The sequence below is a fragment of the Tenrec ecaudatus genome, chromosome 8, assembly GCF_050624435.1.
Source record: "Tenrec ecaudatus isolate mTenEca1 chromosome 8, mTenEca1.hap1, whole genome shotgun sequence".
Lineage (NCBI taxonomy): Eukaryota > Metazoa > Chordata > Mammalia > Afrosoricida > Tenrecidae > Tenrec > Tenrec ecaudatus.
In genome coordinates this window covers 139,736,292-139,763,112 of record NC_134537.1, presented here as the reverse complement: position 1 = coordinate 139,763,112, position 26,821 = coordinate 139,736,292, and the positions used below count along the sequence as shown (strand labels likewise).

Genomic DNA, 26,821 nt, shown 5'->3' with positions numbered 1-26,821 from the left:
GCTCTTGAGACCCAAAGACACAACAGAGACCTTGAATGAAAACCCTGAATTTAATGTGACATCGGGGGAGCCCCATCCCTCCCTCTACACCACCCACCCATCCGGCCTGTTGTGAGGTGGGTGAGGGCTGCCCCAGCCTCCGTCCTGCGGCTCTGGGTGCCATCCTGTTGCTCTGAGCTCAGTCCGCCTCCCGGGCCTGCCTGTCTGTGAATCTCCTGTGGGACATGGGAGGAAGACACTGTGGGGCCTGTTCCAACAGGGCGCCGGAGTCCCTCTTCCAGCTCGCCCCTTCCAATGAGGTGCCCTCTAGCCTCCTCACCTTCGGGCATATTCATAGAGTGCCTGCTTGCGCTCCTGCAGGCTCTCCTGCCGGGCCCAGGAGGATTTGGCAAATGTTAGGGCTGTGGGCTGAGGGGTCGCCGGGCCAGAGCTGGGGAACTGAGGTGATCACAATGTCAGAAGGCGTGCGCGGTCATCAGCATTAAACACGCATCGAGCGCCTACTTTGCAAGAGAGGCACCGTGCTAGCATCTCAGGGTCTAGAAAGAGCGGTCAGGGCGAGGGAGCATGCACGCTCCCTCCTCCCTCCCCCAGGCGTGGAGTTGGCCCCTCGTGCCTGGGGTCTCACCTTGGGGGCAGCGGCAGTGGGAAGGGCCTGGGTTCCCTCAGTGATATCCTCAGGCATGAAGGCTACCGCCCCCTCCAGCAAATTCGTGATGGTCAAGTCTACACAGCCAGTCCTGGCTGGGAAGAGAAGAGACAGGAAGAGTCTGCTCCTGTTCTTCCCTCATCCCACTCGTCGTCCCTGGTGGGAGGCCACCCTTCCCCATACCCAGGTCTCTTTGGATGACGCCCAGTGGAACATGAGGCAAAACCTCCTTGACTCGCTGCGCCAGAGTTGCCAGCTGCACATCGGCAGAAGGGCCCGGGGAGGGAGAGTACGAAGACTGGGCTGCGGAGACGAAATCGGAAACGCAGTGAGTGAGCACAGCACTGGCACAGCACAGGGAGGCAATCCCGGCTGGGCGCACAGTCAGAAGCACAGCTGTGTGAGCCGACCACACACCTGACCGGGGACGTATTCTGGGGTGTCTCTGTCGCTTCATGTGCTCGGCTTTGTCTGCTGGTGTGAGTCGTGTCCCCGTCTGGCCCAATTCCTTGGCTACCAGCTAGGGCGAATCGGAAGGGCGAAGGCATCAAGATCCCAGGCCTCCAGCCTTCTCCTATCTTCTTCTTCGGAGAAATGCTAACCGCCACCCTGTGGGTGCACCCCATCACCTGTTGTACCCGGAGGGCAAACTCCTCATTCCCCTCCTGCAGCTGACGGTGGACAGGGCGGAGCCACCTGCAAAAGCAACCCAGGACCATGTTGGGGACGGAGGGTAGAAGCTGTCACCCCGCCCTCCCCCGGACTCTTGCTACCTCTTCATGGAATGTGCTGGTGCGGGTGGGGAGACAGGAAAGAGTGTGGTGCCAACTTGGCTATGAGATCTGCAGGTGGAGGCAGATCCTGACTTTGAGCTGAGCTTCTCAGCACCAGGAAAGGGAGGATAGTGAGTACCTTACTTGATAGACCGTGAAAGGGACGAAGAGTGACCACAGCAGTTCTGAGACCCAAGAGGCATCGGACACCGTCTGCCGGGGAGGGCATGAAGTGAGGTCTGAGCCAAGGCCAGGGGTGGAGAACTTGCTTGCACCCCGAGCCCTAGGTCCCTGGTCTAGGACGCACTCACCACAGAGACCAGGGGTCGCTGAACTCGCAGAGTAAGAGGCTGGACCACGTCCTGGATAGAAAACGGCCAGGAACTAAAAGAAAAAGGACAGGGTGGGGCGTGGTCCACTCAGCAGCTCTGACTGGACAGTAGAAGAAACTCAAATTATACACCTACATACATGTGGTATAGGGATCTTGGGGGAGGGAAGGGAAAGAGTTGAAAACTCAAGGGTCCCCAAGCTTGACCACCACCCCAGGAGGAGTCCAATACCTTTGCTGACCCACCTGAAGTGCAGGAGGCCCTCGCGGCCGTTGGTCGCGGCCTCCTCAGGGAAAAGCAGGAGCGGGGTCGGGGGAAGTCTCGTGGAAGAACAGAATCTCTTGAGGGTCTCCACCAACTGCCCGCGCCCATCCATCTCCATGAAGCCCCGGGACCAGCACACAAAGCTGGGCGGACTATTGAGCAGGGGCTGGGAAGAGGCAGGAGAGGTAGCGGTGGGAAATGAGAGCGGCAGGCATGAAAGGCAGGGAGGTGGGGTTGGGGTAAGGGTCAGTATTTCGCAGTCCTCAGGGGAAGCCCACGTGGGCAGGGGGAGGGAGGGGCAGCGCTCGGCCCCGGGAACCGCCCCCCAGAGGGCAGTTTGCCTTCGCCCCCACTCACCGTGCTACAGCTGGTGAGCAGGTTGACTATGTTGTGATCGAAAGGTGTCACGTGGTTGGAAATGAGGACTCTGACGCGGTGATCTCGGAGCCCCGAATCCTCCTGCCGCGCCACGAGCCCCAGCACCGCACACATGGTCCGCACCACGAACCTGGAGACGCAGGCGGGGGTGACTGGGCGGCTTGGGGCCGGGGCGGCCCCCGACCCTCCCCGAGCGCCCGGGTCGGAACCTGCGGAGGACGCTGTCTGGCAGCGCGCAGCTGACGAGGAAGACGTGGATCCCGAGAAAGAGGCGCAGGACCAGGAGGCAGAACCCGACGGGCGCGTAGAGCAGCAGCGCGAGGAGTAGGAAGCCGTCGCCCGGGAGCCTGTGGGCGAGAGGCACCCAAGGGTGGTCGGGGGCGCCGAAGCCGAGAGGGCGCCGAACACGGCCTCTTTCCGCCGGCGCTCTTACCGGTGCGAGTCAAAGAGCCGCTCCGGCCCCGGCGCCGGGGGAGGAGGTTCCATGGCAGCTGCTTTAGGGGTGTCCAGCTGCTGCCGCCGCCGCCGCCATCTTCGCGCCCCGCCGCAGGGGATCCTGGGAAGACGGCGTCTCTGGGCATCCGCCCAGGGGATCCGAGCCCGAAACTCGACCGAGGCGTCCGGGAAGGGCTTGCGGTCCCAGCATTCCCCGCGGTCCCTCGGGCCACCTCGGAACTGCCCCGCGGGGACCACAACTCCCAGCATTCCTCGGGGAAAGGGGCGGGGCCGCCGCTCGGAATCCGGTCCCGGCGTGCACTTCTAGAGGACTTCAGGTACCGGCGTGCCACGCTTTCCGGTGACCGTGTGCGGGGCGCCGCCTCGGAGCAGGGCGGGCGAGGAGGCTTCCGAGGCGGAGCAGATGGCCGCGCTGAGGGCGGGGCGGGGTGCTGGCTGGAGCCTCCCAGCATGGCGGGCTTTGGGGGCCCTTCCCTGGGGAACAGGACCCCTGTTGACCCCTGACCTCCGGGCTTTGCTGACGTCATCAACTTCTGACCTGCAGGCCCGGAAGACGTATGGGACCCCCTGTCCCCGGGCCCGACTGTCTGCAGGGGTTCCTGATCCCCGGGCATGTCTGCCACCGGGGACCCGGGCACAGTCGACCGCGGAGATCCCCGATCCCCGGACCCGGGAGGCCTCGGGGACCCGTCTGCGCATGTGGCTGGCGGTGGCGCTGGGCGCTGGGGGGGCCGTGCTGCTGTTGTGGGGCGGGGGCCCCCCGGCGGTCTTCGCCGCCGTTTCTGGCTCGCCGCCCAACTCTCCCCGGAGCCGGTACAACTTCATTGCAGACGTGGTAGAGAAGACAGCACCGGCCGTGGTTTATATCGAGATCCTGGGCCGGTAACGGCGGGGTAGCCTGGGAGGCCTGGGAGCCGCGGGCCGCAGGGCGGGCGAAGAGGAGGGTCAGAGCCTCACAAACGCTTCCCCCTCGCCAGGCACCCTTTCTCGAGCCGCGAGGTCCCCATCTCAAATGGCTCAGGATTCGTGGTGGCTGCGGATGGACTGATCGTTACCAATGCCCACGTGGTGGCTAACCGGCGCCATGTCCGTGTGAGGCTGCCCAGCGGCGACACGTATGAAGCCGTGGTCACAGCTGTGGATCCTGTGGCTGACATCGCGACCCTTAGGATTCAGACCAAGGTGGGGGGTCAAGGTAGGCCCGGGCTGACTGCTGGGCGTTAGCGGCCATCCCCAGCTAACAGGTGTCGTGCCTTCACTCTGCCCTAGGAACCTCTCCCCACACTGCCACTGGGTCGCTCCGCTGACGTCCGGCAAGGGGAGTTCGTTGTCGCCATGGGAAGCCCCTTTGCCTTGCAGAACACCATCACCTCCGGCATTGTCAGCTCTGCCCAGCGGCCAGCCAAAGACTTGGGATTACCGCAAACCAACGTGGAATACATCCAGACTGATGCCGCTATCGATGTGCGTTTCAGTGGCCAGCGTGGAAAGGGGGGAGGGAGGCTGTGGTGGCGTGACACCGGCTCAGCTGGGACACACACGTGGTGGGCTGGCTGTAAAGTGTTATGTAAACCAGGGAGAGGGGAGCATTTGGAGAGTGCCTACATCCCAGTTCTGCCTTGGGACCCAGCGTCTCTTCCATGTTCTCTCCTTGTCCTGCAGTTTGGGAACTCTGGAGGCCCTCTGGTTAACCTGGTGAGTGGGAATTCTTCTGAGCATCCTGGCCCTAGGTCCTTGTGGGAAGGGCGGATCTTCCCTATTTCGGGGAGGTTTGGTCAGGTTTCTGAGCAGTCTCTTGTTGGCTCTTTCCCACCACGCTGCCAGATCTCCCTAACATGCCCTGCTACTCTTGTTCCGGTTCCCCCACCCCCTACTGTTTGTTTGGGCTAGGGGACAGGGGCCTGTGTCCCTGCAGGATGGGGAGGTGATCGGGGTGAACACCATGAAAGTCACAGCTGGAATCTCCTTCGCCATCCCATCCGATCGCCTTCGGGAGTTTCTGCACCGTGGGGAGAAGAAGAGTGAGCCTGATTTAAGGGAGAAGGGTGGTTCCATAAGTGCTGGTTGGGCATATGGGAGGGGCCTTCCCTGGGACTTGCTGGGAGAGGGAGCCACTGGGAGGCGTGGGCGAGAGAGGAAGGGTGTAGCTAGGTGGGACTCATTTGTCCCTCTTTAATAGATTCCTGGTTTGGAGTCAGTGGGTCCCAGCGCCGATACATTGGGGTGATGATGCTGACTCTGACTCCCAGGTACGAGCGCGTGCCAGGGGTAGTGACAAGTAAGGCTACTGGTGGGGAACTGACCCCTGGGTTGGGTTTTGTTCCCGATTTGAAGCCACCTCACGTGAGCGATCAGAACAGCTACCCCTATCATCACCTTGACGCTCACCCTACTGCATTACACACCCCTGCGGCCAGATGGACTTTCTCCTGTCGCTGCCGTGACTCAGTCTTCAGGCCACTGACACAGCGTCAGTGGTCTCTAACTCAGCCTCAAGGCATACTTCCTGCATCAGTCTGATTTCCTTCTGGTTTTGCATACCGTGCATACTCAAGTATAAGCCGGCCCGAATATCTACCAAGGCACCTAATTTCACCACAAAAACCGCATTAAAAACGTGCTGAGAAGCTTGGCTTATATCTGAGTACATATGGTACACTGTTGTTAGTACGGTCTCATGTCAGACCCATTTGAGCATACGTTCTGCTGCATCCTGGAGCTGCTCTCGCGAGACCCTAGGCAGACATTCTCACCGCTGACTTTGCACGGGGTCCTTTGGAATTAGGTCCCTGTCTAACTGCTAGAAGACAGAAGCGAATGAATGGCTTTTGTGGTTGTAGGACCTAGCACATGCCCTGCCCACAGAGTTGTCAGTGAGTGAGAGAACCGAGCGAGCGAGGTGAGCACGAGAGGGTGGCTAACGTGGCACTCTGTGGGCTTTCAGCATCCTTGCTGAACTACAGCTTCGAGAACCAAGCTTCCCTGATGTTCAGCATGGCGTGCTCATCCATAAAGTCATCCTGGGCTCCCCTGCACACCGGTGAGGGTGAAAGTGCACCTTTGGGGGGTGGGGGTGGGTGCACGTGGACGTCTGTGAAGGCCAGTTGTACATGCCCTCTTCACTCACTCTGCCCTCCTCCTTAGGGCTGGTCTGCGGCCGGGTGATGTGATCTTGGCTATTGGGGAACAGCTGGTTCAAAATGCTGAAGACGTCTATGAAGCTGTTCGAACCCAATCCCAGCTGGCTGTGCGGATCCGGCGGGGGCCAGAGACACTGACCTTGTATGTGACCCCTGAAGTCACAGAATGAACCAGTCAGCAAGCCCCCGAGCCTGCAGCTTTGCCTGCCCCCCCCTGGTCTGGCTCCTCAAGCCTGTCAGCCAGCAGAGAACAGAACGAACCTGTGGGGGCAGGTTCCTCCACCAGGACCAGTCTCTGGGTTCTGAAGACACAAAAACACTTTTTATATAAAATAAAAATTATACCTAGCGAGCGACATGTTATAGTCAAAACAAGGGGAGAGGGTTGGATCCCCCACCCCCCAGAAGGCTAGAGGTAAGGCTGTATCCCCATCAGAACTGAGGGGAAACACTGGGGCTAGCCGTACTGACCCCCCTAGTCAAGATCGCTAGCCGCCACCAGCTGTCCTGTGGGCAGTTCCTTAGGGGCTGGCTGGGGTCAGGCACTGCCGGCTGGCCGAGTAGAGGGCGAGATTCTCTGCTGGACCGCTCGCTCCACATCCACAGTGCCCAGCTCGGGGAGTGCCCTGAGCCTGCTGCCGTCGGGTTCCTGGATGAGCTTGTGAGGTCATGCGACTGCAGGTGCTGGCTCAGGAGGAGGGGTAGCACTTTAGATGATCTGGTTGTTGGTCTGGCCCGGGTAGCGTTCGAATCTCCTGTTGGCCTCTTCACTGAAGGCGTCCCCTGCAGAGTGAATGGGTGGTGTGGGCAGATGGACACACCGTGGGGCACGGGCAGGCCCAAGTTGAGAGACAGGTCCCAGGGGAGCTGGGACAAGACGGCCTGGGAAAAGAGCATGAAGGGCCACCCCCTGCCCTTCTGAGTTCCCCATCAGATACCAATGTGGCAGCTGTGCACCCAGATGCGGTGACCGTCATATTTGCAGTTGCATTTCATCGCGTTGTTGGTGAAGTCACTCTCTGCCACCTCGAAATTTGGGTTGATGACCACCTGTGAGCGGGAGAAAGGCAGCCCCCCAGCTGTGGTCTTCCAATCCAAAGGGTCCCCAGCATCCCTCCCGCTTGTCACCCGGCCAGCTCACACAGACCCAGGCACCTGTAGAATGTAGTTTCCTGGCTTGACGTCGGTGATGTCAATCCACTGGCAGTCGATGTCATGTCGGTAGAGGTCCCAGCAACCCACGGTGATGCCCTGCTCGCCAAAGTTGGCACACTCGTACCTCTTGGAGACATCTGATGGGGCGGCATGAGTCAAGAGTGAGGGCAGGCTGCGGGGCGGCGACCCTGGCGGAGCTCAAGACCCTACTCACCCTCCTGGCACTCAGTGTCCTCGAGGCAGAAGCTTGCTTTGTGGCCTTCAGCCACCTTGGTGCCATTGGGGGTCAGAATGTCGTAGTGCGTGAAGATGTCCATGCTGTGGTAATGCCTGCAGGAGGACGAGAGCATGCTTTCCATCCTGGCCCATGGCCCACCCACCTGTGCCCTTCTATTTGACCCCTGCCCTCACCCATGGCACTCATGCCACACCCAGGAGTGGCGGCCGGCCTTGGGCCTGAAGTCAGCCCGGCCCAAGTTGTGGATCTGGGAAGAGAAGCGGAGCAGGCGGCGGTGGCCGTAGGGCCAGTTGGCCGTGCGGGCCGAGCTGGCCAGGCAGTTCTCCTCAGCAGCGCAGTACAGCATGTGCAGGGGCCGGTCCTCGATGTAGGCTGTCTCCTGCACCAGGGCCGCGTGCAGCAGCAGATCGGAGGCAGCTGCCCCAGGGAGAGGAGGCGCATGTTAGCGAGCACTGCCCAGGAGCAGGTCTGGAGGGCTGCTCCTCAAGTATGTGAGATGGAATTGTCCCTGGAGAAGGTGTCCTGTCCCAGGTTTCAGCCCCTTCCATCTGTCCGTCCTTCCCAAGGGCTGGCCCAGCCTCCCGCCCTGGTTGGCGGGCCCTCCCCCGCACTCACTCTCAGAACAGATCACTCCGGCAGTAAAGCGGGCCTCTGCCTTCTTGCAGGTGACGTGGGCACCGTGATGGGCACATTGGTCCAGGGACAGCTCGGTCCCCATGCAGCGCACGCCACTCATCACCACCTCAGTGACGTTCCCCGAGTCCCAGTACCAGGTCTCCTGGGGGCGCAGGAGTTTCCTTGAGAAACCAGGAGCCAGCCTCCTAGGCCCACGGCTCATCTCTACTGGCCTCTGCCCCAAACACGGGTTTGGGGGCCCACAGCCGTGGCTTCACGCTTCCTACTCACCTGCAGGCCGTGGTTGGCGTAGCCCAAGCCGAGCTGCCTACAGGCAACCATGGCCTCCAGTGTCCCCCAGTTGTCCCCACAGATGAGGCCCCAGCGAGCAGAGCCAGGGCCTCCGACACGCACCTCCACTCGGCCCTCATAGCGGCTGCGGCCCCCGCTGAGCCGGATCTGGGGTAGCAGAATGGGGGTGCAGGGAGGGAAGCTATGGGGTGAGTGGTGGAACCCAGCAGGGGCTGCAGGTGGGGTGGCTGGCGGGTGGGTCAGACTGGGCTGATGCCAAGGCCGGCTGGGTGGGCAGTGGCCACCTGGGCCGAGGAGAGTGGCGAGACTGACCTTGGCCTCTACCCCAGTGTAGGGCAGGTTGCATCGCACGCCGGCATCTTGGCTGTGGGCACAGTCCTCGGCTGTGATGTTCCTGTGGGGGCACTTCCAGAGGGAAGGCTCCTGCCCAGAGCACCGCACCTCGCTCAAGTGGACGGCACCCATGCCTAGGGCAGGACAGCAACCCTCAGGAGGATCCTGCTCTGCGCGGGTGGACTGGCCCATCCCCTGCCCCACTGCCATCTGCCCTCACCCTGCCCCATGCGGGCTCCGCTCAGTGCCTCTCGAGCACTCCCGAAGCCCAGCTCGCGACACACCACACTGGCTGCCTGGAGGTCCCACTTGCGGTCACAGACTGTGCCCCACGTGCCAGACTTCAGGACTTCTACCCGGCCTTCTCCGGGATGGGATCCACCCTTGAGGCGCACACGGGCCTGCGGAGGAGGGAGAGGTGCCCAGAACAGTGGCTGGAAATAGCAGTGCCGCCCAGGGGCTCCGCCCACCTGGGTGCCCAGGAGTTTGGGTGGGGGAGGGCAGGTGTCAGGCCTGTGTGCACGTCCCTCCCTCCCCCAGGGTCCCTCTCTGATGCTGTGGTGTCAGGACTCAGGGCTGTGCTGTGCCAAGGCGTGGCCAGGCTAGGGGCTCCTTCACCTGGGCTGGGCAAGCCCAGAGTCTCGGTCACACACCTCCTCTGGAGACTTCGGTGGTGGCGGCTTCTTCTGGCCACTGGATACCGTGTAGAGAGGGCCTGGCACACAGCTCACCACCGCAGGGGACCCCCCAGGACACCTGAGGGTGTCATTGGCGCGGTAGAACTCCAGGGAGCAGAGGGAGAGGTGGGCCTCGGTGCCCACACAGGCCACCCCGTGAAGACCAAAGGAGTGTTGCTGCCGCTGAGACAGTAGTCTGGGGGGTGGGGGTGGGAGTAGAGACAAAGAATGCTCCTCTTCTTGGCCGCCAAGCCCCCAGGCACATTCAATTCTCCCCACCCCCCAACCTCTGGTGACCACTCCCTCCCTGTGTCCCTCCTCCTCTAAGTTTCCCTCCGAAGAGAAGAGAAGATGGAAATGCTTAGTCTCTGGGCTGAAAGCTTCTGGGCCCCCAGGCTGCGCAGCCCTGCGGGAGGGTGGCTGGTCCATGGGCCTGCCGAGACCTTGTCCCCAACGTTTCCGGCTGCCGGCCCTGACGGACAAGACAAGCGGGGCTGGAGCTGCCGGCCCCCCAAGCTAGCCAGTAGAGAGTGGCTGACACAAACAGGAAGCCCAGAGCGAGCGGGAGCGAATCTGGCATCTAAATGACTTCGCCCAAGAGGCCCAGGCACGAGACAGGCGGAGGGAGCATCCACGGGCAGGAAGTGACCGGAGCAGGGGCAGCAAGGCCGGGCAGACACAGTCCGGAGAGGGAGGGCCGCGGGATCAGCCCGATGACCACTCCGCCCGCAGCCCCCTGGGCCGAGCCAGGTCTTCCTCTGGGTCCGTGAACGCCCATTTGCCCCCCACCCCCCCAGCAGGAAAACGGTGCCGACACAGAGATGTCACCGTGTTGGAAATCCAGGAAGAGGACAAGGGGCAGTGCTTATCAACACCTGCGGAACAAGAGGTTGCAGGGGGGTCTTCGGAAGGGGAGTCCCCTCCTCGGAATGGTGGCAGAGCTCACCAAGATGGACTTTGTGGGGAACCATGGAGAGATACACTCATCACTTTGTGGGGGGTGAGGGGGCGCGATGAGGACTCCAAGCCACTGCTAGGAAGACCTTGTCGAAGAAAACAGACAGGCAGAGCCTGGCGCCTTTCCCGAAGGCCTTCGCAGAAGCTCAGGAGGGACGGGCTCTGGAGAGCAAGGGAATGAGGGCTCTTCCAGGCCCCGTTTGGCTGCGAGGACAAGTCAGGGCCCATCCCAGGAAGGGGCAGCAGGGGCACATGAATGGCGGTCCGGGAAGGGCCAAGTTGGGGAAAGATGCCCAGAAGCTGGAAGTGCACGAAGAGAACCCCCAAACCCAGAGCTCCTCTGAAGCCGCCCGAGGGGGAGACCGGAGGATGAGGGACACGAGATGGCTGGGTGCCCCTGAACATGCTGAGAAAGAGAAATTCTCTGAGAAACCTCAGTCACTGCTGAAGAAGTCCCTGAGGAGACGCTGCAGATGGCAGCTGCCCTGCGAAGCCATGCAGAGGCACCACCCGGTGAGAAGCCTGCCCCCCACTCCCCTGAGTTCTGAAGGCCCCTTAGGGAATGGAGAGGCGTGCCCATTGGGCAGAGAGGCAGGGTGCCATGCCCAGTAGGGCTCCCAAGGGGGCTCTGAGCTTCACTTCCGTCTCAGTCCACTGGCAGCACTTAATTCAACACATCCAGTAACGGGGGTGGGGGAAGCGAAACACTAACCCCTTAGAGCAGTGTTCTCAACCTTCCCCACAGGTCCTCATGCACTGCGGACCCACAACCGTAACATTGTTCTCGTTGCTACTTCATCACGGTCATTTGCTACTGTTATGACTCGGGCGACCCTGAAAAGGTCCTTCCACCCCAAAGGGGTCACAGCCCACAGGTTGAGAACCGCTGCTTTAGGCCAACCTGACCACCTGGGGCGGAGGCAGGCCGGACACCTGAAGGAGAAAAGTGTCAGAAAACCTACCAGAACTCACTGGGGGAAGAGAGAGGCGCGCGTGGAATAAGGGCAGTCAGTGGATGAACTGAGTTTGTGTGATGGTATGTATGTATGGTGTGTTTGGTGTGGTGTGTGTATGGTGTGTATGGTGTGTGTGTTTAGGGTGTGTATTGTGTGGTGTGTGTGTAGGGTGTGTGTGTAGGGTGTGTGGTGTGAGTGGTGTGTATTTGATGTGTGTGGTGTGTATCTATGGTGTGTGTATTGTATGTGTGGTGTGTATGGTGTATATGTGTGTATGGTGTCTGTGTGGGGTATGTCTATGGTGTGGTGTGTGTGTATGCTGTGTGAGTGTGTATATGTATGGTGTGTATGTTGTGTGTGCCGTTTGTGCATGTATGGTATGTGTGGTATGTGTATAGTGTGGCATGTGTGAGTGTGTGTAGGGTATGTATGGTGTATGGTGTGTGTATGGTATGTAAGGTGTGCGTGTATGGTGTGTATGTGTGTGTGTACGGTGTGTATGGTGGAGTGTCTGTGTGTGTGTATGGTATGTGTCTGTGTGTGTATGGTGTGTACGGTAGAGTGTCTGTGTGTGTGTATGGTGTGTGTATGTGTATGTGTATGGTGTGTATGGTGGAGTGTCTGTGTGTGTGTATGGTATGTGTCTGTGTGTGTATGGTGTGTACGGTAGAGTGTCTGTGTGTGTGTATGGTGTGTGTATGTGTATGTGTATGGTGTGTATGGTGGAGTGTCTGTGTGTGTGTGTTGTGCATGTATGGTATGTGTGGTATGTGTGTATGGTGTATGTGTGCATGGTGTGTATGGTGTGGCATGTGTGTGGTAGGTGTGAGTGTGTGTAGGGTATGTATGGTGTATGGTGTGTGTGTATGGTATGTAAGATGTGCGCGTATGGTGTGTATGTGTGTGTGTATGGTGTGTATGGTGGAGTGTCTGTGTGTGTGTATGGTGTGTGTATGTGTGTGTGTATGGTGTGTATGGTGGAGTGTCTGTGTGTGTGTGTGTGTGTGTGTGATTAAATCTGGAATAAACATCTCCCCAGAGTGGGTCCCCTAGGGGTCGGCGTGACTCAATGTTTCTGTAAATGAGCTGGACGTTGACTGGTGACAGTGGTGCCCCTCCCTCTCTTGGACACACTCCTAGGCACACGGCAGCATCCCCCAACCTCACAGTTCAGCACCGCCATCGCCATCTCGTCCCCGCTGCCCAATTTACCTCTTGATTGGCCCCCTGCCTGTTCGGGGTTTGGGTTTGACTTTAAGCTTGGTGGCTGGTCTAGAAAAAGCAGAAACACGTTGATGGGAGGTGGGGTGAGGGTGAAGTAGGCGGGTCAGGCAGGGTGGAAGGTTGTGTTGTGGAAAACCCCTATCCATCATCTAGAGGCTGTGAGGGAGGAGGGGGAGGAAGGGGAGGTGTGAGAGGGATGCAGGAAGGTGAGGAGTTGGAGGAAGGTGCAGGAATGCATGCAGGTGGCTGAGAGCTGAGTCCACCATGAGCGTAGACTCCTCTCCCCAGCCTTCCCTACATTCTTTCCGCCTTGAGCTCCCGAAGACCAAAGTCCAAGCCCGTCCCAGGTCCCATCTCCCTGTCCCTGCCCCCCTGGGGTGGCCCCTGCCCAGCCGGATCCCAACCTCCTCAGTTTGGGTTCTGGGATGGACGTGGATAGGCTACCATCCATCCATCCACCTCCTGAGGCCACAGGGCGAGCAGGAGGCCCCGGGGCTCTTGCCCCATTACCTTCCCAGGGGCTTGGGGTGTCGGGCTCGGGCCGCTCTCTTCCTCAACTTTCTGTGAGGATAGAGAACAGTAGAATCAGGATCTGCCCAGAACCACGGTGGGAAAGGCTGGGGCATCGTGGCCACAGAGCAGAGTTCTTTCCCAGCAGCCTGGAGGGCTCTGGCAGACAGGATGCGACAATATCAGAGACTGCAAGTCCCCACCCTGCACAGACCCTGTACCAGACTCACAGAAAGCAGGCCAAGGAAGCATGAAAAGAAGGCAGGACTCCTGGCTCCAGTATTCTCCATGAGCCTACACTTTAGAGGGTGGGAGGAGACTGGGGGGAGGGTGGTTAAGATTGTGAGCAGAGCCAGACTCTCATCAGACCTAGTAGAGGGAACTAGCCTGGTCAAGACCAGAAGGTCTAGTGCATCTTTGGTTCCTGAGCTGTCCTCTAGCTTCCTGGTATTGTCTAGGCCCGAGGGCAGTGGCTCAGGACCAAGGGCCAAGGTTGTCTCTCCAGGAGGGTGACCGTTACCTTGGTTTAACAAGGGCGCCTGCTTGGGATGAACGCACCCAGCTCTGATGTGGTGATTCATAGACTACGCTAATTTCCCATAATTACTTCCAGGGAAAGAAAGTCTAACGCCTTCTACCTTTTTAATTGGCCTACACAAATTGACCGAGTCCAAGAGCATTCCTTTAAGGCTAGTGTCTCCATCTTCAGTCTGTTTCTCTCCTCATTCTCCTTGTAATTGTGAGGACTTTAATTAAGTACGGCCCTTCTTTGTGCTGTCAGCTCCTCCAGGCTGGATGCTGTGCTCACCTGGCCAGGTGTACAATTGCACGGGAGTCCTTGCTATCCTCTTAGCTATTTGTCCTTTGTCCACAGTCCTGCTCTGCAGTTTTCTCTGGCGCATTAAGATTTTCAGAGTATACAGTATCCTGTGTGCAGACGCACTGACACGAAGGGGACAATCACACACACACACACACACACACACACACACACGAGTCACATTGCTTGGTATTTCCTGTCCTGACTTCTTCCTGAGGATATATTTTGTGCATCTAGTTGGCCTATGTGCCAAAATATCCACTATGGTCCACATTCTAGCAAAGGGTCTCCAATCACCCCGGGCCCTTTTCCTGAGACAGTACCCCTGGACTCGACGTCTTCTCCTTTACACCCATCTTTGCGTCTGCAGCCGCCCTCTTGTTTCTAGTTCAATATTTTAATATCATCAAAAATAGACGGTACATCCCCAGGCAGAATTCTCTCCAAGAATTCTCTCCCAGAATTCCCTCAGCTAAAGCCCCCAGAAGCGTGAGCGGAGGCCTCAACACTTTCTGCTTCCTCCGCTTTCCGTGGCAGTGTCTACCTGAGGCTGGTGGCATCCATTCGCCTCCCTGTAGTCTCCCCATGGACCCATTCACTCTGGCCATTCTCCCGCCCCGCAGCCCCAGGAAAGCGCTGGGACCTGGTGCCCAATTGCCTGGCCCATCATTTGCACATCTTTGCGTTCTTGTCCGGGACTGGGCAGGCCATTGGGAGTTCTAAACCGAGCTGTCAAGCTAGAAGGGTGCATTCTGAAATAGCCCTTAAGCTCCCAGAGCCTCCATTTCCCTTAGCTGCAAAAGAGCAGGAGAGCAAATGGCTCCACGATCTGTCGAGTACTTTCTTTACCTGAGACTCTAGACTTGTCAGCCAAACAGCTCTTAACACGGTGACTACATTGGGCTCTGCTTGGCTCAGCCCTGAAGCTCTCCGACTTCCCCTCTAAGTTGCCCGACAACGTGTTCTCTCTCTCCAGGCAGAGCTGTTCCCTGTCATCCTGCTGTCCTTTAGAATCTTATTACCTCTGAGAATGCCCCGACAGACTAACTGACCTGTGAGAGAAGCTCAAGAACATATCCCCACTGCAGAACACCCCCCGCCACCCCCCAAACAACAACAAACAACCATACAAACAAACAAAAAACCCGTACTGCCACTGAGTTGATGTCCATGCCATAGGACAGGCTAGAGCTGCCTCTGTGGATTTCTGAGACAGTCACTCATTATGGAAGCAGAAAGCCTCTTTCATCCCTGGAGGAGACGCTGGTGGTTTCAAATTGCTGACCAGGCTCCTAGGACCCCCAGCACCCACCCACCCCCACTCTCCACACTAAGAATGACCACTATACTGTAACACAACACAGGGAGACCTGTGAGAACAGCAACTTGATGATCTCTTCCCAGCTGCTGCCATGAGCACTGATTGGGGAGCCAAGCCAGGTAAAATCCTTGATAACGTCCACCTTCTCTCCATTTAGCATTAGGTCACCTATTGGTCCAATTGTGAGGGTTTTGGTCATCCTTACATGGAGCCGTAAGCCGTGCTGGAGGCTGCAATCCTTGATCTTCATCAGCAAGGGCTTCAAGTCCTCCTGTCAGTAAGCAAGGTTGGGTCATCTGCATACCCCACGTTGTCAAGCCTTCCTCCAACCCTGACGCCATATTCTTCTCATATAATCCAGCTTCGCTGATGATCTGCTCAGCATTTAGATTGGCATGGAGGGTGAGAGGATACCATCCTGACACACACCTTTCCTGACATTAAACCAAGAAGTGTGCCCTTTGTTCTGTTCCCGCAACTGTCTCTTGATCCAAGCACGGGTTCTAGAACAACACTTCATTGTTCCTGAATTCCCATTCTTCTCAAGGTCAGCCATAGTTCATTGTGGTCCATACAGTCCAATGCCTTTGCGCAGTCAATGAAACACAAACATCTTTCTGGTGGTCTCTGCTTTGAGCCAAGGTCTGTCGGACATCAATAATGCTATCCCTTGTTGCACATCCTCTTCTGAATCCTGCCTGAATTTCTGACAGCTCCCTGTCAATGAACTGCTGCAAACATCATTGGATGAGCTTAAGTAAAATTTAACGTGTGTCCAATATCAAAGATATCCTTCTGCAGTTTGAATGTTCTCTTGGGTTATTTTCTTTCGAATGGACCAGGGAGGGAGCTGTCTTCCAAAATTCCTGGCACAGATGAGTGAGGAATTCCAGTGCGTCTTCAGCTTTCTGAAACATTTCAATCGGCATTTCTTTGATGCCTGGAGTCTTGTTGTAGGCTACGTTGTGGTCTGAACTTTTTCCTTCAGCGCCCTTGGTTCTTTCTCATGTGCTACCCCCAGAAATGGTGGACTACCGACTAGATCTTTCTGGTGCAGGGATTTTGTGTATTCTTTCCATGTTCCCTTGATGCTTCCTGTACCATTAATATTTTGCACACAGAATCTTTCCAAATTGTAATTCGGGGCTTGAATTTTTTTTCTCGAGTTCTTTCAGTTTCAGATATGCTGAGTGTATTCTTCCCTTTTGTTTTTTTCCTAATTCTAGAACCTTGCATATTTTGTTATAATATTTGGCTTTGTCTTCTTGAATTGCCCTTTAAAATGCTCTACTCAGCTCCTTGAGTTCATCCTTTCTTCCTCTTGCTTTAGCTACTCTATGATTAAGAGCAAGTTTCAGCCCACTTTGATCTTCCTTCTTGCCTGTCTTTTAAGTGACCTTTGCTTCCTTCAGGAAGGCTGCTAGTCATGTCCTCCCACAGCTCATCCGGCTTCTGTCATTAGTAGTCAATGCCCAAATCTGTTCTCGAAATTCAGGTGGGACAGACTCAAGGTCATACTTTGACTCCTGTGGACTTGTTTTAATTTTCCTCAGCTTCACATATGAACTTACATATGAGCAATTGATGATCTGTTTCAAAGTCGGTCTCTGGTCTGGATTTAGCGGCTGATATGGCGCTTCTCCATCATGCTGATTTATGGTGACCCTATAGTCTGACCGTGCCTGTGACTTTTGGAGACTGTTAACTCTTTACAGAATCCCTCAGAGTGGCTGGTGGTTTTGAACTGCTGACCTTGCGATTAGTAGTCCAATGTATAACCACTATGCTGCCAGGGGTCTGTGTAGGGTCACAGTGAGTCAGCGGAAGTTCAAAGGCAGCGGGTTTGGTTTCAATTTTCTCTCAAGTCGCCCTCCATCCATCCATTCCTCTTCTCTGCTGCCGCTCTCCTAATCAATGTCACATTTATAACAAACGGCTGACCGAGGCCACCGCACGGCAAACGCTCCCCCACGCCGGTCACCAGGGCCACCGCATGGAAAAGGCTCCCCCACAACGGTCACCAGGGCCACCGCATGGCAAACGCTCCCCCACGCCGGTCACCAGGGCCACCGCACGGCAAACGCTCCCCCCCACCGGTCACCATCACCTTTCCCTTTCTTCACTTGGCTTTCAGGAGACACTGACCCCTACAATGGTCTGCCTGCCTCCACCCTGTCCCCTACCGCACAGTAGCAAAGCAGGCAGAGCACCTCTTTAACAATGGAAGTCAGAGGTCAGGCCTCTGCTCCCAGCCCTCCAGGGGTTCCCTATCTCAAGCAGAGTAAAGGGCAAAGTCGCTACACCATCTGCTTCCCCATTCTTTCCCCCTCACCTCCGATCAGCCCCCCCACCTCCATGCCCCCCTGCTCACTCCGCTCTAGCTACAATGGCTTCCTGGAGTAGGACAAGAATGCCTTCTCCTAAGTGGTCTTCATTTAGGATCCCTCTTAATGGAAATGCTTGCCTAGATGCCCGAATAGCTTGTCCCCATCTCCTCAAAAAAGCCTCCACTGATCATGCTACTAAAAGCCATGTTCGACAGCCTATTTTGGCGAGTACCAACTGGATTTTACAAGGTCGTACGCAGCCATCCAAGGTGCAACTGTTGGCCTCTCTCTGTCCTCAAGTAAGATGCGTGATGCAAACAGTGGACACATGGAAGCAATTCGTCCAGTGGATGGAGGGACCCAGTCAACATCAGTATCCCCGGCTCTGAGGCCAGAGGAACTAGATGGTGCCCAGCCACCACTGCCAACTGCTCTGAAAGAGATCCCAGCAGGTCCTGAGTAGAGAGGGAGAAAATACGGCACAAAACTCAGAACTTTAAAACAAGTTTACTGGTCAGAGAGTAACTGGAAGACCTCTCAAAAATATGGCCCAGAATTGCTCTTCTGGCTTGGAAATGAACTCAATTTCCAGCCAAACAATAGACAGGCCATAGGGGGAACAGTCCCACTAGTGGCAGACATAACCGACCATGCAGTGATCAAAGGAGCAGCACCTACCCAAGACGAGGTTCTGCAGAAGGATCGAAAACAGGGAGCACGGGGAGGGGCTAATGCTATTGTGAGGGAACAACAATGAATGACATCATGCAAAATGTCTGAATTATTGAATGGAACACTAATGATCGGCTCTGTAAATCTTCGCCCAGTTCTCTCTCTCAAAACAAACTGCAGTCCCCTTTCTATTTCCTAGCCCCCTTTCTGCTCGATCTCTATCCAGTGCACTCCTTCTACCACCATTGTGTCATTTCACAATTATCTTCTCTGTAGTCTGCGTCTCTGGACCGTGAGTTCCCTGGCGTCTGCAGAAATGGCTGGCAGGTACCAGGCACGCAGGAAGCAACGAACTGAATGAACAGCCGCAACTTTGTGGGAGAGGAGGAGGAGCGCTTCTGCTCCCGTAAGGCCTCCGGCCTCGGAAACTCACAGGGCGGTTCTACTCCATCCTGCAGGGTAGCCACGGGAGCAGTGAGTCAGCAGTGAGTCGGAGCTTGAGCTGCACCTCTGTAAGCGTGGTTCCCTTCAGTTGGAGTGCTCACTACATTTCAGTCCTACTCATCTTTCAGAAAGGAGCCCTGGCATCATAACAAGTAAATGCTCGTTGCTAAAGGAAAGGCTGGTGGTTCAAACCCACGCAGCAGCTCTCAGGGAGAAAGACCTGGTGACTCCCTTTGATGGACATCACAGCCCAGAAGAGATTGACAGATAGACAGACACACAGACAGATAGATGTGTGGGTGTGTAGATTAAGTCAGTGTCAGTGAATGGATTTGGACTCATAGTGACCCCATCGGACAGAGTAGAACTGTCCCTGTGGGTTTCCAGGGCTGTTATCCTTTATGGGAGTAGAAAGCCTCATCTTTCTCCCATGGAGCGGCTAGTGGTTTCGAACTGCTGACCTTGTGGTTAACGGATCAGTGCATAACCCATGACACCACCAGGGCTCCTATAGGACAGTTCTTAGTCCCATGGAGTTGCTATGAGTTGGCATGGACTCAGTGGCCCTATTGCAGGCCACAGTAATCTTTCAGACGCGGGTGTTTGGATCAGGCTAGAGGAAGAACCAGCACAGAGAGATACAACCCAAGACAGATGGCAGCGAAGGAGCACGTGACTGCTGGAAAGCAGTTTGTGTGGTTAGATCTGGTAACGTTTGTTCCTTTGGTACAGAAAGGGCTTTTAGATGTGTCTTGGGCCTTCCAAAACAAAGGAAGAAAGATTCCCAATGTGCAGATAAGAAAGTTATACTCTGAACTATGTGACTAAGCAGAAAGTTTGTGGAACTTAGGGAAAACGATCATCCTTAGAACCCTCAAAGGGGACTAAAACACGCTCGGCCAAATCGCCACGCTTGCAGGGTTTGCCGGGAGCAGTAGCCGGAGGGCCAGGGCAGGGCGAGGAGTGAGGCACAGAGGGATGTCAGCCGCGTGGCATGGCGCAGCAGCTCCCACGGCTTCACTGTAGGTGAGATGGGAAACGTGCTACATCACTGTGCTGCCGGTTTGCTTCCCACTGGCTCAAACAAACACCCCCAACGTGTAGTTCCCAGCTGATAATGAAAAGATTTGATGTCAATCCAGAAGAAAAGCTGTACAAAACAAGCTACGTTTCAGTTTTAAATATTTCGGCCATTTTAACAGTGACTTTGAGGATGCCAGCAGGCACAGTTAAGTCAGTGCAGCCGAGGAAAGAGGAGACGGCGGCAGACGGAAGCCCAGGTCAAGGTTCCAAACAGGACTCTCTCTCCGGATCAAGAGGAGGGGCAGATCTGACTTGGTTGCAGGTCATCCATCACGAGCTCCTATGAGCAGCAAGGTGCTGCCTCAACAGAACGGCAGTGCTGACACCAGCCACACGCCAACCAACGGAGAGCCTTTCTCCTGTGCTCTGTCCTGGCCAAGCGCGCACGGCACCGGGCACTCGGCTCACACGAGCTCCTCAAGTTGTTGAAAAGCAAAGAGGTCGCTTTAAGGACTAAGGGGCTCTTGACCCAAGCCAGGGTCTTTTCAGTGGACTCATTATGCGAGTGAAAGGTAGACACTGATAGGGAAGACGGAAGAAAACGCAAAGCATTTGAATTGCAGTGCGGGCTAAGATTATTGAAGGTACCGCAGACTGCCAGAGGGCAAGTGTGTCTGGGAAGAAGTACAGCCAGGATGCTCCTTGCAGGCCAGGACTGTGTCTCCCCTACTTTGGACACGCTGTCAGGGGAGACCCGTCCCTGGAGAAGGACATCCTGCTTGCTAAAGCAGAGGGGCAGCAAAGAAGAGGGAGGCCTCGACAAGATGGACGGACACAGTGGCTGCAACACTGGGCCCAAACCGAAGAACGACAGGGAGGACGGCCCGGGGCCGGGCAGTGTTTCATTCTGTTGTACACAGGGTCGCTGTGAGTTGGAACCAACTGGATGACACACAACAACAACAACACCTGCCCTAATTGGGCCACAACTGGAGGAGCACATCGGTGCCAACAGTTCTGTCCTGTCACGCAGGTCTAGTTGGGAAAGTGCTGAAGAATATATGCATTTTTAGCATGCAGAATGGAAGTTGACAGGCAGGGTGATGATTTCCGGATTTCTGCATGGCTCTCAAAGGCTCACGGGGGCTTGAGATCACTACGTTAGGACGCACAGGAGAGCAAGACATTGGGTGCACAGCACCATCCAGTGCAGTGATCCGTAGCTGGAAGGTGGCTATGCACCCGAGCAGAGGGCCAGGTGGTGAGGGTCCGGGGCATTCTGGAAGAAACTGCCAGGGGTCTACTGGGGCTCACAGCCTGGAGCCCCTCCTCTCTCGGGACTGGCGCTCCGTGGCGTCACCCAGACGGACATGACACTGCTCTCAGTGCCCAGCAGCCAGCCCTGTGATGGCCATGCCGAGGCGCCACCTTGAAAGAGCCTCGGCCAAGCTGTGACCAGGACCCCACACAGGGCCATGAGGCTACTCTTGGGCCCACCTTGGCCTCCTACTACCCTCACCCCCTGCCTGTCCCCCGGGCGTGGCCTCTCAAGCTGCTGCTGCTGGTGAATGATGGATCTAGGGCACCATGCAGGGCGCACATCAGTCCAGCTGGTGGCTCATGAGGGCAGGAACTTCACTGTCCCCTTGGGGAGCCTTTCACAGGCTGGGAGAGTCCCTCACTCTCCAGCTCTACAGTTCCCATATCTTCCCATGATTCCAGACCCTCGGTGTCTCCAATGTCCTGAACCCTCTCCCTCCAGGGTCTGTTAATGTAATTCCTCAACTGACCCCCCCCAAACCTGAACTCACTGCCATCGAGTCTCTGACTCATAGCGGCTCAGGGTGACCGTTGTCGGCAATGGCCCAATGCCTGCTGGGTCCCCCAGGCACCAGTCCCTTAAAGAGCACCCACCCTGTTGCTTCCCCCTGTGCCCACCGCAGCTCACCTGTAAAAAGCTGTGTTGACTCTCTTTGTGCTTGGGAAGCCCAACATCCCGCAGACCACGTGGCTGTTGTGGGCGCTCCAGCCTTTGTCACACACTTGGGCCCAGCCTTCTGGAAGCCGAACTTCGACCAGGCCCTCCATCACAGGCAGGGGTCGCCTGCCCCGGCCAACAACGGGTCGGAGTCGCACTTCCTCCACCTGCAGCTGATGCTCTACCTGGGATGAGACCACAGCAGGGGTGTCGGGAACTCAGGGCTGGTTTGCTAACCCAGTCTGGGGCTTGGAGGGATACACCATGCTCCAAGAAATGACTAAGGCTGCAGGAGGAGCTGAGGAAGAGGGGCCTCTGTTTCAGACCCCCTTAATGCTGGAGGCTAGTAGTTATGCATCTGGCCCTTAGCCACAGGGCAGCAGTGGGAACCAGCAGCCGCTCTGCTCTGGGGGGCGGTGGGCGGAAGATGAGGCTAGCTGAGAAGCAGCAAAGTCCGAATGGAAGAAGCACACCAGCCTGCTGTCAGCTATCAGGCATCAAAGGCCCAGAATTAAAAAATTAAAATGTGAATGAGGGGGAGTGAGGAGTGGAAACGCAAAGCCCATCTGTAGACAATTGGTCACCCCCTCACAGAAGGGCTACAAGGAAGAGATGAGCCAGTCAGGGTGCAGTACAGCACCGATGAAACAGGTAATTTTCTTCTAGTTCTTTAATGCTTCTCCCGCCCCCCCCGCCTCCCCCATCATCATGACCCCAATTCTAACTTACAAATCCAGCTAGATCAGAACATGTACACGAGTACAGATAAGAGCTAGAAACACAGGGAATCCAGGACAGATAATCCCCCTGAGGACCAATAATGAGAGTAGCAATACCAGGAGGGGAAGGGGAAGGTGGGGGGATAAAGGGGAAATCAATCACAATGATCTACATATAACCCCCTCCCAGGGGGATGGACAACAGAAAAGTGGGTGAAGGGAGACATCGGTCAATGTGAGACATGAAAAAAATAATAATTTACAAATTACCAAGGGTTCATGAGGGAGGGTGGGGAAGGGAGGGGGAAAATGAGGAGCTGATACCAAGGGCTCAAGTAGAAAGCAAATGTTCTGAGAATGATGATGGCAACAAATGTACAAATGTGCTTGACACAATGTATGTATGTATGTATGTATGTATGTATGTATGGATTGTGATAAGAGCTGTTTGAGACCCCCAATAAAATTAGAGAGAGAGAGAGAGAGAGAGAAGAGAGAGAGATAGATACAGTGTTGGAAACCCACAGGGGAAGTTCTACCTGTCCTGTAGAATCACTGTGAGTCGACATCGACTTGCTGGCAGTGAGGTTTTTTTGGCTGCTTTGTTTTTGGTTAACTCTGCTTGCACTCCTCGCCAGCGAGTGGACTGATGTCCACCCACAGCTACTCTACAGGACAGGGCCACTGCCCAGCCTCCTCTTCCTCCAGCGGAGCAGCTGTGGGTCCCAATTGCTGCCTTTGTGATTAGTGACCAACGTGTAAGCAAACACACCAGTGCCAGGGCTGGTGTGAGTCAGAATGGGCTACCTTGGCGCCAGGCCACCCCTCACAGAGGGGGTGGTGCTTCCAGGAGGCCTCGAAGGAAGAGAAGCAAGTAGCCAGGGACAGCGGAGGCCACAGGGAGGTGAGAACTTGAACACAAGTTCCTGAGCGATTTAGTCACTTGAAAGCTAACGCTAAACTTGGCCCTTATAGCACCTAAGAACTCTGTCCTTTGGGACCTGTTCCCAGCCTCCCATCCACCCAAATTAACCCCTGGGGGATACAGAATACCTTCTCTTCTAGTATCTTCCCTAACCACACGGAGCCCCCCCCCCCCCGCCAGTGTGTGTTTGTGCTGTGTGGACTGCAGACCTCAATGACATTGGAGTCTGAGAAGCCAGGGAGGCGCTCCTCCTTGCAGATGACGCCTGCATCCTCGTCGTGGGTACAGTCGCTGTTCCCCCAGCCCCGGGAGGTGCATTCAGTCACGCTCTGCTCCGTCCCACGGCAGCTGATGTTGTCTAGCCAGATGCGGCCTTCGGAGGCGGAGATGAAGGGAGAGAGGGTTGGGGAGAGGCAGATTGGGGATGGGTGAGTGGGTGGGAAGTGACTTTGGGGGTGTGTGTTGAGCCTTGGGGTGTCACATCTGGCCAGAAGGAGTGGAGAAGGGGTCAGGAGTGGAAGGGGCATGGGATGGAGGGAAGCCGCGGAGGGTCGGCAGGACTGCTGTCCGTGTATTTTAAACAGCGAGAGGCCGAATGGATGCTGTGATCGTTCTCATTCTTGGGAGGTATAGCTACAAGGAATCAAGCACCCATTGTGGACCAGGCATTGGGCAGGTTCCGTACCCATAGGATCATTTTGGAACAGCCCTGCCAGGAAGATATCGCCCCAGGTTGATATCGAGAAAAGGGGCTTCGGAGAAGCTGAGCAAGGACCACAAGCACACGCAGCCCCACAGCTGTGGCGGCTTAGGACCTGGAGCCGCCTGCGAGGCTTGGAAGGCACCGGTGGCTTCACCTAGCCACACAGGGTCCACAGAACACAGGGCTGCCGTGAAGTCTTCTCTGCCTGAACCAGCTAGAAGGCCATTAGCTTCTTCTCAGAGCCGCAGAGGTCATCTGCCTAGGTGCGAGGGGGCCCTTCCGGCAGGACACCACGGGGCTTCCCCAGTTTCTGCTGGCCACTTACCTACAGGCGGTCCTGGTAACCGCCAGAAAGTGCTTGTGATGCTCTCTGACTTTCCCCTGTAGGGTCTGAGTCAGACCTTTGAGGCCACCCAGAACCAGCTTAGTCACATGGCCTCTCGGGTAAAGGCAGCATCAAGTCATTTCAAAGGCTTCCTCCGCCCCTTTCCCACAGATCAAACATCTCTGGTTTCTCCAGTTGTTCCTCTGACATCGGGGTAGCTCTCTCCCGGAAGCATTTCCATTTTCTAGTAGTGTCTTTTTAAGATGTGCTATGACCAGATACTTCTATGAGCAGTGGGGGACAGGGGATAGGTAGGGGGACACTTTCAGCCTGTACCAACTTCTCTCTGAGCAATTCTGCCTGGGAACACTTCCAGGTGTCTGTCAGAATTGTTCTTAACTCGCTCCCCCTGCCCCCCAAACTTCTCCTAAGCAGCATACTTAGTTCCGGCTTGTGGGTTTCAGCTCTGGCTTGTAATTTGATTTTGTCAGCTGCTCTATGTGGGTACCCTTCTGCCTTTGGGACATCTGGACACCATTACCTGCTCTTAGCCTCTCAGGGGACAAGCTGTGCTTAACTCCCTGTGTGCATGACTTTGCAGAATCCTATTTGTACAGAAGAAAAAACCCTATAGAACATCCATCATTTTTGCCCACGGGGCCTCTGGCACTCAGAGAACCTGGGGAGCAGGGTGACTGTGTTGGTCAGGGACACCCCCCCCCCCACCGCCCTCCCAGGTCGATTTTCCTGGTCTTGGTGTTCTGTGTCCCTATGGTTAGGCCAGCCTGGTGCTCTCCTCCTTGTAGGGAGGCCTCATTCAGGCGCTTCCTGGAGCACTGCTTACCTGTCCCAGGGCCATATTTGGCACTGTGGGTCCAGCCTGTGGCCTCCGTGAAGCCCAGCTCCCGGCAGAGGACGTGGGCAGCCTGCAGTGTGAAGTCATCATCACAGATGGTGCCCCACTCGCCGGCACGCTGGATCTCCACGCGGCCCTCGTAGGGCTTCCTGGGGAAGCCGGCCAGCCGGAACCGCAGCCCCTGGCTTCCGTTCCTCTTCTCCGGGGCCGTGGGTGGGGGCGGGGATGGAGACCCCAGGCCCAAGCTGCACAGCAGGCACAGCAGCAGCCCCCACGGACTCAGCTGGCAGCCACTGGCCGGTTGCATGACCACAAAGGCTTGGGTGCCCCAGAGAAAGAGAGAGAGAGAGAGAGAAACTGAGGGAGGCCCAGCGGCTGAGAGGCATGTGATGACACAGAAAGACCAGAGACAGGGAGAGAGAAAGATACTGAATAAGGGCAGAGACACAAAGCCAAACAGCCAACGACTGAGAGACCCAGGCCCAGACTGGGGAGAGGGGCGCAAGCTCGGGAAGGAGACATATCCGTAATCCCATGGTAGAGCCCTCACAGTCCGCTGTCTCTTCCCACCATGTCCTCACCCAGTTCTGTCATCACCCCCAATACCCCTGCTCTCTGGCCTGACAGACCAAGAGCTGATAGGAAGACGGGGCAGACCAGGAGTCAGCGCATGGTCAAAATAAAGAGCCAAAGAGCAGGAGCCCCACAGCGAGCAAGACCCAGACAGACAGGATGTCGGAGGAAGGGAGAGTGTGGGAATAAAGGGAAACAAACAGAAGGAGACTATGGGGGAGTGAGACAACCTGAAGGTGGACCGAAGCTGAATGGGAGGGTGCCAGGCAAGCCGAATTAGGGAAGGAGAGAGGGTGCAGGCCACAGCAGGCAGCCGGGAGAGGGATGGATGGAGTAAGAGCAGGAGCAGGCGTGGGAGGTACCCAGGTGACCTCATTCAACCAGTCGGAGAGTGCTACCGATTGTATTGAGAAACAGGCGATCCATGAGACCCTCAGCCTCCCTGATGCTGAAGTGGGGAGAGCCCACCCAAGACCACACCATGAACCCCCAACCCACCCTCCCCACCACTGAATGGCCAAGAGGGGGAGTGCCAGGCCTCTAGCTGGGCAGGGGTTGGGGTGGGGTTGCTGGAGCTCCCAGCCACCGCCTTTGCTGTCATAGAGCAACCAGAGGCCAGGGCTCCGTTCTGATCCAAAGCCAGGTCTGGGGCTGACAGCAATCCCTCCACAGTGAGGGGACCCCTGGAGCATGCTACCCCCAACCCCCAGATAAACAACTCAACCAGACATCTTTGTTCCGGGGAAATTTTGGTTAAAGGTCTCCCAGAGAAGCTCCAGCCACAGGGTCCTCTCTGGAACATTCTGCACCCCCATCTACCTCCTTTCTGCCACTCTGCCAGGGACTCTCCTTTTGGACAATCAGAAAACCCTCAGTTGGTTGGCTTCCTCTCGACTCCATCCTTTTTCCCTGGTCCCCCCACCATCCTCTCCATCCCCAATCTCCAGGCGGGTCTTCTGGCGAGGCAGTGCCTGACTCTCTCCCTACCTTCAGCTGAGGCCGGCCCTAGGGGTTGGGTGAAGCGTCTTGGTCCGGGAGATCAGAACTAGGATTTCCCAAAAAAAAAAAAAAAAAAAAAGTGCCTCGGCTAGGGGAGACCAGACCCCCCCACTCCTTGCTCGCTCCTCCTCCGCCCCCTAGAGCCCTCCCACATTCCGCCTTCTCCC

The 26,821-nt window shown here is 56.5% G+C and overlaps 3 protein-coding genes across 10 annotated transcripts; 1 reads left to right on the top strand and 2 right to left on the bottom strand.

Moving 5' to 3' along the window:
• Positions 1-31: 31 nt before the first annotated feature.
• Positions 32-3,048, bottom strand: AUP1 (AUP1 lipid droplet regulating VLDL assembly factor). Of its 2 annotated transcripts, XM_075556891.1 has the most exons (12): positions 2,830-3,042; positions 2,606-2,743; positions 2,376-2,526; positions 2,000-2,184; positions 1,734-1,806; positions 1,562-1,635; positions 1,279-1,345; positions 1,067-1,169; positions 833-952; positions 629-744; positions 320-438; positions 32-215 (listed from the first exon to the last, which is right to left on the bottom strand). In XM_075556891.1, exons 1-12 carry the CDS (start codon positions 2,880-2,882, stop codon positions 179-181), a joined length of 1,236 nt encoding a protein of 411 aa, XP_075413006.1. In that variant the 5' UTR covers positions 2,883-3,042; the 3' UTR covers positions 32-178. The 2 variants fall into 2 exon arrangements, with proteins under 2 accessions (XP_075413006.1, XP_075413007.1); XM_075556892.1 differs by lacking the exon at positions 32-215 and having other exon boundaries at positions 364-500; positions 2,830-3,048.
• On the top strand, positions 2,927-6,345 carry HTRA2 (HtrA serine peptidase 2). 5 transcript variants are annotated; one of them, XR_012785754.1, is made up of 8 exons: positions 2,941-3,734; positions 3,830-4,034; positions 4,122-4,316; positions 4,515-4,547; positions 4,743-4,873; positions 5,032-5,101; positions 5,797-5,892; positions 5,997-6,135. XR_012785754.1 is itself a non-coding variant. In XM_075556894.1 (8 exons), exons 1-8 carry the CDS (start codon positions 3,256-3,258, stop codon positions 6,160-6,162), a joined length of 1,368 nt encoding a protein of 455 aa, XP_075413009.1. In that variant the 5' UTR covers positions 2,943-3,255; the 3' UTR covers positions 6,163-6,345. The 5 variants fall into 5 exon arrangements, 4 of the variants coding, with proteins under 4 accessions (XP_075413011.1, XP_075413012.1, XP_075413009.1 ...); XM_075556894.1 differs by having other exon boundaries at positions 2,943-3,734; positions 4,750-4,873; positions 5,997-6,345; XM_075556895.1 differs by having other exon boundaries at positions 2,951-3,734; positions 4,768-4,873; positions 5,997-6,345.
• LOXL3 (lysyl oxidase like 3) lies at positions 6,293-26,782 on the bottom strand. Of its 3 annotated transcripts, none has more exons than XM_075556888.1 (16): positions 26,643-26,782; positions 25,071-25,400; positions 23,408-23,571; positions 21,525-21,739; positions 12,970-13,020; positions 12,448-12,507; positions 9,299-9,518; positions 8,866-9,046; positions 8,625-8,779; positions 8,292-8,459; positions 8,001-8,163; positions 7,559-7,802; positions 7,362-7,477; positions 7,148-7,284; positions 6,931-7,042; positions 6,293-6,775 (listed from the first exon to the last, which is right to left on the bottom strand). In XM_075556888.1, exons 2-16 carry the CDS (start codon positions 25,387-25,389, stop codon positions 6,702-6,704), a joined length of 2,379 nt encoding a protein of 792 aa, XP_075413003.1. In that variant the 5' UTR covers positions 25,390-25,400; positions 26,643-26,782; the 3' UTR covers positions 6,293-6,701. The 3 variants fall into 3 exon arrangements, with proteins under 3 accessions (XP_075413003.1, XP_075413004.1, XP_075413005.1); XM_075556889.1 differs by lacking the exon at positions 26,643-26,782 and adding an exon at positions 26,475-26,589; XM_075556890.1 differs by lacking the exons at positions 12,448-12,507; positions 12,970-13,020.
• Positions 26,783-26,821: the final 39 nt, after the last annotated feature.